Here is a 14972-nt window from a genome sequence, read left to right as displayed (position 1 = left end):
ACAGAACCCACAATACAACACGACTGTTGACGGTTTGCCAGAGACTTCAAAGCTAGGCTACTTGCAGCTAATGTATTGGTAAATTCACTTATTTTAATCCAATCCACCAGATATGTTTCTAAACTTTCCAAACTAGCTTCAAACTCGTCCTGAGCTCTATCCAACACTGGGACGAATCTTGAGGCATGGTTTAGCATTATGTTATGGAATATATTGCATTTTTGTAGCATTCTTCAAGAAGACAAACATTCTCATCTTAATTTATGGCACTGCAATTATACAAGTCTGATACTGTTAGTTGTTGTGCATGGCCAGTGAAATGCTGGAATGTCCTTCTGGCTGTTATCTACTGCATAAATATGAGTCATAAAGGTAAAAAAAGCTGGTGCTTTTCAGAGTATATTCGCTTGTCCTGCCACATTATCAAGCTTCACACAGAAAAGCTTCCTGTCCCTATGTATCTTTATCGATTATGTTGAATGTCATTGCTAGCCCTGCTTGGGTTTCTGCTTTATTGGCTCATTTACCTGCTTGTACCGTTGGCAACACTTGCAAAAAGTCAAACATGTTTTTTTCAGACACCGCATGCTTTGTCTGAGAGTTTTACATTTGAATGCAGCCTATTGATTTGAAATGAATACTTTTAAAAATGTATTCATGCTGTAGATTTTTATTTGACCAAGATGATGGACATAATAAGCTAGGCCTACTTTAAATATGGTGATTACCAAATTATAACAGATATCATGGAAATGTAGAGTGTGCATCATCAGTGTATTTATTTGTTTAAATAGATGGTAAGAGATTCAGTTTAGCATTTGATGGAGTGTCCATGCAGTGATACGCTTAGACCCTGAGGCTGTTTACCAAGACATGAAAAAAGCGAGGCGCATGTCCGCTTCCTTGTCTCGTTAGTGACCGCTACACTGCGCTTTGTGTGATGGAGGCGTGAGCAGCGACAAAGACGGCAGGAGGAAACAGTGGAGTGTATGAGAGGTGGTTAGTGCCCGAAGGACTGATGGAGAAGGAAGCGGAATCATTGTCAGCCTGGTCATTGTGTTGAATGGATTAATTGGTGGCTCAGGTTGCATGTTCTAAATTGCTGTATATATTATGGAGAAAGAATGTATTGTTTCTGCAATAAGTGCTTATCGTGCTTGCAGAAACAAAGTTGAACGAGTGCAATCGCTTAGTGTGCCCCATATAAAACATCCAGAAAAACTATTAAAAACATTCCCTCATTCAGACCTGGACCCAATCCATGGATGCAATGCTCCCAGCTTGATCCATTCACATTTTCTATGGCTGGGAAGCCAATGATGGGTCATGTCCTTTTTCTGGCATTGGCAACTCCTGGGTTCTTTGTTGTGGTCTGGTATTGTCCCACCAGCACAGTTCCTTAAAAGACAGATCTATTATGGACAGTGACATGTGTGAAGGATTCAATAATACCTAAAGGAATGCGGTTGCAAAAATATCCCTTTCTAAGCGTGATGGTGAACATAGTGGACTTCAGGAAACAAAGGAACATGAAAGGCCTCTTGTTTGTTGTGGGTTACTGTAGAAACACGGTGTGGAATTGTGCCCACTTTCTAGTATAGGGTTCATAACAAAATACATTAATTATTAGTGTCTGGAGACCATAGGCTTTTAAAAAAAGCATGGTTATGAATATTGTATTCAATGCTTTTCTGCTACTAAATCCCCCAAAATTATACACACTTGTCTTTTAACATTCTTATCAATGTTGCATGCTCATGCGTGAACTGCAATGCAACATTTCTGCAGCTCAGCCAAGCTGTTCATTTACTGGATTGTTTTTATTATCAACATCCATAAACTGGATGTCATTAATTCCCCCTGCCTCTTTCTGTGGCACTAATCGCCCCTCATACAAACACACTTCGCACGGTGAGGGCTGTGACTCCATGTCTGTGTGTGAGGGAGGATGCTCAGAGCGAACCCAACCTTTCCAGACACAGTATGAAATGACAGTCTGTGCGTTGTTCTCCTCCGCACTGGATGGTACTGGGATGTATTTGGGAAGGGGGGTCGAGTAGCAGCGACCCACCAGCATTACCGCCACTGAACCTGACATGAATGACAAGTAAAAAGAGCTCTTTCAAGCGAGCAAACAGCGCAGGAATGTGCAGAAGTCCGCCGGGCTGCACTCGGGCTTATCAAAGCGACATTTTGGACCTTTTGGACCTACCTCGTTTTGTTTGTAAACACTCAAACCCACCACAGAATAATTTTGAGGGCCATCTGATTTACCCTTTTTAATTTCTAATTGTTATTCTTGAAGAAAAAACATTTTTTGAGAGGGGGAGTGGGCGTGTTTGGGGTGTTTTTCTTTTGTCAAGCGCGAAGACAAACTTCTCTATGGCACTGGTTATGGAGCCTGTGAGCAAGTGGAGCTCCAGTCAAGTGGTTGACTGGATGAAAGGTAAGGCTTCAGGCACGATGTTAGCCGAACTGATCTCACAAACTGCAATATCGCATGAATACAGTCTTCTGCTGCGAGTGGAAACGCATTTCATCACAGATTCACTCGAGATGCCAAAAGGGAACAAAACACCTGCTGAGCCTCGGATTGCTGCCTCATCGGCATGCGGCTGATAGAGGCTTTTAATTACATCCTTGAATCATTGATCGATTTATTCCAGACTGTTTCAATCTGTAGACGACTTGTCCTTTCAGATCAATTGTGCCTCTATTGTGTCCCTCGGTGGTTTGTTATCGCGGGGCTGGCTCGCTGGAGGCTGGGAAACATAGCAGAGATTCAGTAGTTAAAAACACAACCCTTCTCACTGGATCATTCTGAATCCATGTTCCAAGTAATCGGTTAAGGTTTATTTCTGCTGTCTAGAATAAGAGCTATTATAGCTGTACATTGTCAAAGCCTACAGCCATCTGTGCCAAATGTTGATCCACAGATGTTCTAAGACATTAAGAAGTCACAGCTGACAAGTAGCTTAAATAGTCTTGAAATCCACTGATGCACTCTAACCCCGAGGTGGTATAAGAGTATACCAGCTCTGAGCTCAGGTTTACTATTATTATAGGCATTTATTTAGCATAAGAGCATCTTGTGTAAGTTGGAAAACATTTTATATTTGGGAAACACCCAAAAGACAAAGAGGTTTGAACACAAAGATATGATCCAATAACAGAAGCATTCTTGAGGCCAACTGCTCTCCTGATGGAAAGTGATGCTTTTGTATGAACTGAATGGAGGCCTAGGCCTATATAATTGTTAATATGCATTAATTCCTTTATACATTTGTTAGGTATATTAGATGAGAGGCTCCTCAGAGGATAATTGTCTGAATATGTATAAATATCCCACACAAGCACACTGTCAGGGCACAGAAAACTCATTAGATTTTCTGCTTTTTGTCTGGTTGCATTACAAAATGTTTGCCTCTGGAGGTCTGTTATTATCAAATGTGCAAGATGCAAGTCTCTGTATTTGTCATTATTGTGATTTTTTTCAGTAATGTGTGTTGTTAAGCAGAGCCACATGCTCACGTGTCAGGCCACAGCCCTTCGGATGAAACATACACATCATACACATACATGTTTTCTGCCTCCACACACACACACACACACACACACACACACACACACACACACACACACACACACACACACACACACACACACACACACACACACACACACATACTCTACAGGCACTCTCTTAGTCATAATTCTAAGCCTGTGGGCCTTTTTCTGCTGGCTCAGACATATTATGATTGCAGAACCAGACCTCTCTTAGTATGAGCTGTGTGTTACAAGTACTTGATTCTGATGCTGCCTTTTCAAACAAGGTGTTTTGTAAGTTTGCTGGCTCAGTAAAGTATATGGCTTTATGGAGGATTTATACAGACAAAAGAATGAAGGGTGATTTTGTAGGTAGAGAAAAGCAAATAACAACAGTTTAAATGATATCTAAGAGGACCTGTAAATAAGCTTGTAGTAAGAAATGTAGGGAGCGAGAAGCGGAGATGGCATATAAGAGAGGGCTCTTCAGTGTCCCACATCCAGCAAGTGGAGCAGAGAGGATTCTGTGCCCAGAGCCCAGTAATGGTAATTCAAAGTGAGGGACAGAGTGCCACAGAGGGAGAGGAAAGGGAGAGGGGGGGGTTCAGTCTTGTCTCCCATCCATTCTCAGCTCCTCAGGACTGGCAGTGTTTTGTCGTGAGCATTCACAGGTTCAATTATTAGCATAGCGCTCCATGATGTCACTGGAGGCCAAATAGGGGCACCCTGTGACCTTCCCACAATCCCACTCTCCTCCCCCCGCTGGTGTTTTGTGTGAGCAAGACCCCAGCTGTGACAAAGCCTCTCTAAAGAAGAGATTCTCGTCACAAAAGAGAAAAGAATTCCCGCTTTCACTGAAACATTTTGTGTTGTGAAACTACTGCGTGGTATCTGTGCAAACACATGATGTGTTCATTGTGTGTTTTACTGTCATTGATAGCGTGTGTGTGTTTGGAGGCGCATACTTAATGCAGGCTTAGTATAATCTCGCAGGCTCTTCCTGTCAGTGTGCATTATCATAATTCATGTTTTGTGAAGTATATCAGTTTAATCTTTTCTTTCAGTTTTGTTTCACTCAGTGACAGTCGAAGAAAGCGATCAATGACAAGTCGGATTAACAGGAATCCATTTTTGAGATGCTAACAGTGTTTAGTGTCTCTTTTACCTTATATTACCAGTGGATTATCTAGAAATTAGATCAGGCTATGTCAGAACTGCACTTTTAATTTCTCCTCAGCGTGCCTCATAATCTGACCCGCATATGACATGGACAGGAAAATCCCTTAGTGCAATCAGCAAAGTGTACTCCATCTAGAGAAGCTTTCCTTTAAAATGGTGCTACAGGAGGACAAGTATGAATGTATTTCAGATTGAAACTTTATCATACAGCATCAGTGTTCATCTCTTAACTCCCCCATATCATTTAAAGTAATACTTTTTATTCATAAAAAATAGTGCTACATGGTGCTATTCAATATCATATAAACATCTCAAATCCCATGGGAGTTTTAGAGTTATTACTGATGAACTCAGTATGTCGGCTAGATCTCTCATGCTATCATCACTTTTTGGAAAGCATTGTGTCCTCTCTTCACACATTTCTTTATTTGGTCGAGCGGTCAGGGAGTACCCCTGCCAAAACCCTACTTCAAGGTTTCTATAGCAACATGGGGAATACTTCATTGACATAATGAGTCTCAATTAACTTGGTAAAGAGGCTGATTAGTTAAGCCTTTACATTTGAGGCTAAACCATGAAACTCCCTATGTTTCCTCTCCACCGTTTAGCTGCTTGCTAAACCCAATCTGAATGCTTGATCAGGTTTAGGGAAAGCTCTGAAACGCATGTATGTAAAAGGTCTGCGGCGATGAGACGACGAGATGAGCAACGAGTTAACATTCAGAGCACTTTCTGGTGACATGTATGGTGAAATTTGGTTTATTTACATAAAATGGGTTGGAGTTCACATGGTTGATCAATTAATCAGTTCCTCAATAGACAGACAAGGACTATTTTCTTCATTATTTGCTCTTTTCCTTTGTCTTCTTTAAAAGTAACACGAATGTTTTAGTTTTGGAAAGATGAAAATAAGATGAAATAAATAATTTGAAGACGTACCTTGGGGCTCTCCGAAATTATGATAGGCATTTTTCACTACTTTCTGACATTTTATAGACCGAATGCTTAATCACACAATGAGCACATTAATCAATTATGGGAACATTATGTATTTCTATTCTATTTCAGCTTAATTGTGTGTTTAATGATATGAAAGGGAATGCAACTGCAGAAAACATTTTAGACTCAATGGACCTCTACTATTACATTTTTTTTAAACAGCATCCAATGTTTATGATTTCAAAATCATTTATCACTGTTAGCACAGATTTAGAGCTAAATATGTTGTTAAATATTATTAACACTTACAGAAAATGCAGTCCAATACAATGCTACTGAAATTACCTGTTTGCAGATAACATGCAAGTTGGGTCAACATGATGGTATTTCTTGAGGTTTTTAGTCATGTTACCCCTATTGCTACATGTGTTAGCACAGTTTTAAACCTCTGTTGAATAGGTATGAATCAGTGCTGTAGATGGCTGATGCAGAATCAGACTCTGTTCAAGTCTGCTCCTCTTCATCAACTGCGTCACCAAAAGACTTCACACCTGCTGCAGCAGTGAAAGATGTAACACTAGCTGAGCACAAGCAGCCTCGTCTTAGTTGAAAGCTTTCTCTAGTTTAAAGGTGAAACTGCACCTCAAGACTGTTGAGGAGGAGGAATCTGTCAGTTTTCTTTATTGACACAGACTGTTTCACACTTAAAATACAACCTGTGCTCACACTTTACAGATATCGACACATTATCCTCACAGGAAAAGTGATATCTAGCCACAAAATGCAAATGGGGGTTTCACAAGTGCTCAGAAAGTCTGATACTGCCAACAAACAAAATGTTCATGTTGTGGAGCTGTACTGAACGTTTTTCCTGTGTGAATCCCTCAGGCCTGGACGACTGCCTACAGCAGTACATCAAGACCTTCGAGAAAGAGAAAGTAGGGGGGGACCAGCTGCTGCGTATCACCCACCAGGAGCTGGAGGATTTGGGAGTGTCCAGAATCGGCCACCAGGAGCTCATACTGGAGGCTGTGGACTTACTTTGTGCTCTGGTGAGTCCAGAAATCCCACACTGTCCTCCCACTACTCTGTACTGTCACCTCTCCCAGACCACTGCTGTTTGACAAAGTTTCTGTAGCACATTTTGATTCCTCCTCAGCTTTTGAATACAAATTAATTGGATTAATCCCAACATGTGGTGTCAAGATTAGTCTATGTGAGGTTTCAACTGATAGTGTTAATTGATAGAGTTTTTTTATAAAGTCTGTTACTCATTTTGCAAAATCGTTTCAGGAATAGTTCTAATTTTGATTGGGGAAATGCTTAAGATTAAATCAAGCACAAAAGGGCCCCCTTAAGTGATTTCTGCTGTTACTCTTAGAATCACAACGTTTTGTGTGTGTCAGCACGATAGTAGACTGATGTTGATGATATGGCTAAGGTGCTAGTCAGGAGTAAAAGTCTAATATCAGCACAGATTGGAACACTCACCCCGGGTCTCACTGCAGCGACCTCAGACTTGTTTTACCTTGTGATTCAGGTCAGCAGCATCACAATGACACAAGTTTTTTTGTTATCATACATTTTTTTATTGCAACATCTTCAATTTACAACACAGTACAGAAGACAATTCAGGTTGCACAACATTTTGGATTAATTCAATCCACAATGACACAAGTTAAACTAATTTTGAAGAAACATCCTTTTCAGGAGTCTCTATCGCCTCTATCAAGGCACTGTAGTTTCTGAAAAAAAAAACTCAATTCAGTCAAGAACAGATAATTAGGTCAAAGATGTATTTGTTTTCTATCAGGGAGAAGCCTTTACCTTTTCTCCGATTTGAAAAGTTTGGGATGATTTTTGGTTGATTAATGCTTCTGCTAGAACACAAAAGTTCAAAATTCAAACGCCAGTATTGGGCTGCATACGAACATTTATTTCATAATCGACTAATCTGCAGATTACATTGTCATTTAATCCTCACATAACATGACATGAGGATAATATATAACTATTTCACAGAACCTAATGTGACTTCAAATTGTGGGTTTACAGTAAAATGATATAAAAGTAGCAAATCCTCAAATTCGAAGAGCTAGAACTAAGCAATTTAACACTTAAGGAATTTTATTCTTCACAACTTTTAAAAGTTTGGGAATTATGGCAGGTTTAAAACATTTTTTTGGGTGAATTTCAAGCACTCCTCCACTCTGTTTTGAGATCAAAGCACTCTAGACTTAACGAGCTGCGCAATACACACTAATGTTAAAATCTGAAGAAAGCCTCTTTACCAAGCTCCAAACTAAGTTAAATATCTCAAAAAGTATAAAAGATATGAAAAATCAGAAGAACAAGTTTTATAGCTGAAGGTCTTGTGATCATTTTAAAGTTGGAATGAAGTCTCTAGCTGAAAGTATGTGGAAGGAGAAGCATTTGGTGCAAGGTGTAGGTAAAAGAGGATTTGAAGGTTCCTCCCATTGAGTTACATGTTAAAAAAAGAGTTTAAAAAGCTGAATATTTCAAAAAGTGTAAAATATTTTGGAAAAGTTGAAAGTTTCCCATCATGTGCTGAAAAGGCTGAATATTTTGATATTTGAATGGTTTCTGTAGCTGAAAGTAGGCTGAAGTTATCGGACGGCAACATATTGGTTGAAATAATAATAAGAAGATATAAAGATTTGAAGAACATTATGAAGGCGAGATGGTGGAATAGAAATTAAGATGGGTACGTTTCAGCCCGAGAGACGCATAGAGAGACTGGATGGAGATTTCATGGACTGAGGTCACAGATGCAATCTGAATCTAAAGTCCTCTCATCCCGCATCGCTGCACAGGGGGCCTTGCTTCAGCCCCAAAGCTCGTTATGTAACTGGGATTTAGCTTTAAGTCTCTCCGGCACTGCTGTATTGAATATGATTAGTGGACCCTCCTCCCCTCCCGAGAAACTAACGTGACAGTCGCCGACTGGCCTCCATGTGCATGTAACCGGGTAATGATTGCTCTGCTATCCCTCCACATGCAATGTGACAGATGGAGGGGAGCAGGCGGGGTGAATGGGTCAGTGGTTTCTTACCTCATGTGGTAAGAGTGTGACACAGTGGGCTCCTCTGTTACTATTTTTATTCACAGAGCAATGTCATGACAACAGTTGTCTCCGAACTGGAGCAATTCCTGGAAAACGGCAAAAACAAACACTGACAAACTGGTCAAACAGATTGGGTTTACTTTCCTCTCTTTTCTAGAATTATGGGCTGGAGACTGAGAATCTGAAAACTCTTTCTCATAAGCTGAACGCATCTGCCAAGAACCTGCAGAACTTCATCACAGACAGGCGGCGCAGCGGCCATTACGACGGCAGAGCCTCCCACAAGCTGCCCAACGACTTCCTTACCTCCGTGGTGGACCTGATCGCTGCGGCCAAAAGCCTTCTGGCGTGGCTGGACAGGTGAGATTTGCGAAAAAGTGCACCTGTAATATGTGTAATCCTGTTAAACACATGTGTCAACACAGGGATTAAAACATGCACACTGAAACACGGGCAAGGTTTCCCCTTTTTAGTTTTTATATTTGGGTGTTACAGTAGCAGCACTGGTTTTGGCTGATAAAGTCTCAAATGTTGTACCATCATGATTGACAGCCTGACATGCAGTATCTAAGTTAATCTTGGATACTTACTCATGATTGCATTTTCAAGCAAAAATAAAAACTCTGCATTGGACTGGATTTTATATGATGGATGGTTCAATATGAATTTTTCAAAATAACTTCAACATAGGAATGCCTCTTGTTTTTCTGGCACCTTGCATTGGTTCATGTAAAATTGTAGGGATGCTAGTTGTTTTTTTACCACCAACAGACCAGTTTGTTTTTCATGTTATGTCCATAACCAATCAGCTGACAAGAACAGATGAGTAACGGCCTTATATAAGAAGACTTTGACAGGGTGGTAAAAATGCACTGAGCAAGTCTATTTATATTTTTGCTTTATCCCTTTGCTTCTCAGTGGGATTGTGCCAATGTGTGTTTTCATCTATTTTTGTGTGTGTGTGTGTGTGTGTGTGTGTGTGTGTGTGTGTGTGTGTGTGTGTGTGTGTGTGTGTGTGTGTGTGTGTGTGTGTGTGTGTGTGTGTGTGTGTGTGTGTGTGTGTGTGTGTGTGTGTGTGTGTGGTGTGTGTGTGTGTGTGTGTGTGTGTGTGTGTGTGTGTGTGTGTGTGTGTGTGTGTGTGTGTGTGTGTGTGTGTGTGTGTGTGTGTGTGTGTGTGTGTGTGTGTGTGTGTGTGTCAAATTGGAAGTTGAAAGCACACAATGTTCAAAAGAAAAGACAAGTTAAATGCTCTTTCTTTTCCTATGTTGGCAATTCAAATCTGCAGCATCCATTTTAATAAAAAATTCAATATCCAAAAGTACACATAAGCATTTACCATTATATGAAGATACTTTTTTTGTATACTATATAAACATTTAACACATGAAGTTGTTTATACAAATGTTTTTATAAGTGGATGATAAACTGTACATATGGGCCAAAGTATCACTAATATCATTCTCATAAATCGGACTTTAAAGGGGACCCATCATGCAAAATGCACTTTTGTACGTCTTTTATACATGAATATGTGTCCCCGGTGTTCCAGGGAACTCACCAAGTGTCAGAAAACACAACCCTCTCTCTTTTCCTCCATACCCAAATCTCTAAAAACGGGGCTGCAACGGATCTGATAAAAACTGATACAGATTTGAAATTTCTCTGACGTCAGGACGGATGAGCTCCACCTGTATGGCCAACTCTCCACCTATCAGGGGAATGTGGGGTTGGGCCACGGCCGGCCATTGCCGCTCGAAAGCGCTGGAGACGCTGTAGTACATATGCCAGGCCTGTAAGTGGCGCTGTAGTCTGCCACCAAAGCAGCGAAGAAGACTTCCCGCGCATGGTTGCCATGGTTGCCCTTCTGTTTATTCTCCGCTGTGGATTTTTTTCTCCCTCCCCGAGGCAAGCGTTTGCTCCCGCTGCTTTAATTCAATGCAATCCCTCCCCGTCGAGGCAAGCACTGTAATTATCTCCGGTTAGTCCACCAGCAGATGACAAACACCCACCTCTCCGCCTCTTCCAAGGAACGAGGGGACCGTGCGGCAGAGTTTCACTTCGATTTTTTTCCGCCGGTCAACATGTCCGTTAAAGTTTAAATCTTCTGGACAAAATTAGAAAAGTGCCGGTCAAAGGTCTTCTTTGTTATTTATTGAGCTTTAAAACAAATGAATAACGACTCTATATAATAATATAAGAATAAAACACGGAGGACGGAGATCTCTTTTTCTCCCCCTCTTCTGACAGCCCAGCAGCTGATCTCAAAGCACGCTCCCCTCTCCTGCAGGGGGGCGTGGTCAGCTGCAGCTCACAGAATCAGCCCCCTGCAAAAACAGGGCTGGAAAGAGCAAATAGAGCGAAATGAGGCATGGCTAAAATGCAGGATCTGTTTGGTATTTTGAAAAAAAAACTATATTTATATACTTTATATAGGTATGGCCCTACAATATATTGTTCAAATATAGCATGATAGGTCCACTTTAAATGAGTAAGAAAAAACCTCCAAAATGTAGATGAGAATGAAGCAGTCATAAGGCCTGTGTATGCATGCTGATGTTCACCGTTGCGTGTTTGGAAATGTTCCCTCAGATTTACCAATGATTTAGTCTCAGAGGAAGAATGATCTAATGGTTCATTCCAGATGCTCGTTCTTTTTCAGATCTCCGTTTGCTGCAGTTGCAGATTACTCTGTGACCAGGAACAACGTGATCCAGCTTTGTCTGGAGCTCACTACAATTGTACAACAGGTAAATACATGATGTAATATAATACTGTTATGCAACTCAACTTTTTTTTAATTCAATTTGAGATTAAAAAACCTCCCATAAACAAGAGTAAACTGATTCCCCACATGAGTATCATAGTAATGCCAAAGTGCTGGTTTTTAGAAGCTTCAGTAAAGTTTGGGTACCACTTTACAATAAGACTACCCTTATAAAGGGTTTATGAATAGTTTGTAATTCATTTATTAATTAGGTTGTGAACACTTTATAAATCATTAATAAGCTTTTATAAGACATGAGATAAACAGGGCAACTGTGACCGGTTGCTTGCCAAATAGTGAGCCTACATTTATCTGTACTGCTAAGCCTTATATTGGCTACCTAGCTTACTTCGTCTTCTTCATCAGCCAGAATCCTTGGTATCTGTTGTTCACTGAGTTGATTCCCCCCCCTTCCATCTTGATGTTTCTTGGCATCTCTTATGACCACCTATGAATGAGTTACTACCATTTATAATTGGTAAAAGGGAGCCTTGCAAATGCAAAGTAAGATGCAAAAGAGCCAAGCAAAACATTTTATTCACACATGAAGAAAATTAGGACTCTAAGTAATGACTGTTTATGACTGATACACATATTTATTTATTTATAATATAATAATATAATAGTCTTTTTATTTCATTATAGTGTACAATAATCGATGCCATTTCATTTATATTGTAATATCACAGTACACTCACTACACTCCCCCCTCCCTCCCTCCACCCACACATACCCGCACAGGCAAAACCAAAAAATGCTTATCAATATAACTTAAACAACAGAGCCATGAAAATAAACATAAAAATGAAAAGGAAAAATAGAACCAAAAAATAAATAAATAAAAAATAAAATAAAAACCAGACAAGTAAAACAAACAAATAATTATACAATACAAATAATTATACAATACAGTGACAATGTAGACAATGACAACACCATAACACGTATTTCCGGCCGTCAGGACAAATAGCCACAGAATGCACCATTCCATCACTGGTCATATCTCAGATATGTTTTCCAAATACGAAAACAATGGCAACCACAGAGCTTGAAAAATATGTCCACGATTATATTTTTCCAATGTCATTTTCTCCAGAGGTAAAAAATGTGTTATCTGATCAATGAAAAGTTTAAATGTTGGGGGACGTTCATTCTTCCAGAATAAAAGTATACATTTCTTGGCAAAATATATTATTGTGATTAGTATTAGTAGTAATAACAAGTTTTGGGTTCGTTCTTCAGATATGACTGTGACGTTAACATGTAAGCTCAATAATGAACTCCAGCTCAACCAACCATATTGTAATATCTAAGTAATCATCTTGAAATATGACATTAATATTTGTAATATACATACATCTTATTGTGAGGTTAATTTCACATACACTAGGCCGCTCTTCAACACTACTTTGACGTTAGCTTGTCTACATAATCGATCATAGCTAATTTAAATGAACCTTATCAATGCATAAAGTTACCTACCTAATAAAATATCTCTCTAACTTACAAGGATGACCTTATTTTACCAACCTCAAACAGAAGCCGTTTGTTCTACAGTATTATCCCACTTAATGCTTAACACTTCTCTATTACGCTTTAACTTGGAGGCTACGATTAGCATCGTTAGCACAGATGTAGCTACCACTTGCTTACATGCTAACCCAAGCATTAACATTCATTAACGTTAGCTGACTAAAAACATAAGCAACACATAAATAAAGTACTCGAATTTCACTTACCGTAAAACTGCATTCATGCACCGTCTGTTTTAAATGCGGAGCGAGTCACAATAGTCCGATATAAGCATGAATAATCCACAAGGCACCAGCACAACAAACACGGCAGAGTTCAAGTTATGCTCCCCGGATGAGTTGAGCAGGCAGAGCCCCTGTAGCATCACGGAGATGCTAGCAGAGCAGAAAGCTAACAGCAGCAGTCACTTGACAGACCTGTCATTCAATGTGACCACACCCTAATTTATGCATAACTTTAAGGCTTAATATAACTTAAACTAATTATAAATGTTAGTAACTCATTAATAAATGGTGATTTGTTTAACACTTTACAATACAAATTGGTAGTAACTCATTAATAAATGGGAATGTGTTTTACACTTTACAAGGCTCCCTTTTGGCAGTTATAAATGTTAGCAACTCATAAATAAATGGTCATAAAGAGATGCCAAGAAACATCAAGATGGAAGGGGGAGAATCAACTCAGTGAACAACAGATACCAAGGATGCTGGCTGATGAAGAAGACGAAGTAAGCTAGGTAGCCAATATAAGGCTTAGTCATCTTGCCAAACAGTGAGCCTGTGTTGATGTATGAAAACTACATTAGAACTGGTTTATAAATGGTTCTTAATGATTAATAAAGTGTTTACAACCTAATTAATAACCTAATTATATACCCTTTATGAATCCTTTATAAGGGTAGTCTTATTGTAAAGTGGTACCAAAGTTGGTTATGTATTGATGCAGATAAACTAAAGAAATGTCTCACTTAATGACTTCAGGTCAGATAACCAACCATGGATGTAAATATTAACTTTATTCTGTTTATGCACAAATATTCTGGTTTACATAGATTACTAGATTACATATTTAAGATAAGATAAACCCCTATTGATCCCCGTAGGGAAATTCAGGTGTCTCAGCAAAACAAAAAGGCATTGCAGATCACATGAAATTTGATAATTGATCACATGTTTTATTACTGGTACATCTGTATTTGGCCTAAACATGATGATGAGCACAGCCCTGTGCAACCCTCCAGAATCTGTTAATAATGACCCAAGTGATGTTTAATTGGTTTTAGGACGGTCTCTGTGGATGAGAATGTTTATATCAAGTTAAGAGCAAAATGTAAATAGGAAAAATTGCAGGTGGGAGTGAAATAGGGCGATAGGGAGAGAGTTGAAGGCTGAGAGAGGAAGACTAGCAGAGAGAGAGAGAGAGAGAGAGAGGCATGCCTCCGCATTGATGATTCATTTGTTTTGTGTTTGTGCATGCCTGTGTGGGAGTGTTGGGGGTTATAGGTGCCAAGCTGCTCGGTTTTTGCTTAAAACCACCTACAGCAAAAAATGCCAATAATAACTCCATTTTGACACATTCTCTGGAGGTAATAGTGCTCTCTGAATGTTCCCCAGGAATGCTCTGTGTACGAAACCGAAAACAAAATCCTGCATGTGGTGAGTTTCTGACTTTATTACACTGGATCCGATGTAAATACATATTTAATGCCCGTTCTTTAAGGTTTTACTCATCCCTTATATGTCCTCCCCAGTGTAAAACTCTGTCAGAAGTGTGCGACCAGATTATCGCTCTGTCCTCGGATCCCATGGTGTCCCAGGCTGCACATCTGGAGGTTGTGCAGCTAGCCAACATAAAATCTACTGAAGGACTGGTAAGGCTATCCCCGTCAGACTCAGACAGATCACCCCAAAATAGTAGTGCTAT

At 39.7% G+C, this 14972-nt stretch overlaps 1 protein-coding gene across 6 annotated transcripts in view; it reads left to right on the top strand.

The window, feature by feature from the left end:
• Positions 1-1957: 1957 nt before the first annotated feature.
• The window catches only part of LOC117499585 (connector enhancer of kinase suppressor of ras 2-like), a 32314-nt gene continuing 19299 nt past the window's right edge, over positions 1958-14972 (top strand). For 3 of the 6 annotated variants that reach the window (XM_034152100.1, XM_034152120.1, XM_034152091.1), the window contains exons 1-6: positions 1958-2446; positions 6553-6716; positions 8907-9109; positions 11409-11496; positions 14663-14704; positions 14800-14919. In XM_034152100.1, coding sequence (XP_034007991.1) covers positions 2383-2446; positions 6553-6716; positions 8907-9109; positions 11409-11496; positions 14663-14704; positions 14800-14919 — 681 coding nt within the window. In that variant the 5' untranslated portion in view covers positions 1958-2382. Of the gene's footprint in view, positions 2447-6552; positions 6717-8906; positions 9110-11390; positions 11497-14662; positions 14705-14799; positions 14920-14972 lie in introns of all 6 variants that reach the window. The other 3 variants (XM_034152082.1, XM_034152110.1, XM_034152072.1) reach the window with 1 other exon arrangement.

The sequence above is a fragment of the Trematomus bernacchii genome, unplaced genomic scaffold (assembly GCF_902827165.1).
Source record: "Trematomus bernacchii unplaced genomic scaffold, fTreBer1.1, whole genome shotgun sequence".
Classification (NCBI taxonomy): domain Eukaryota; kingdom Metazoa; phylum Chordata; class Actinopteri; order Perciformes; family Nototheniidae; genus Trematomus; species Trematomus bernacchii.
This window is presented reverse-complemented; position numbering and strand designations above follow the sequence as displayed.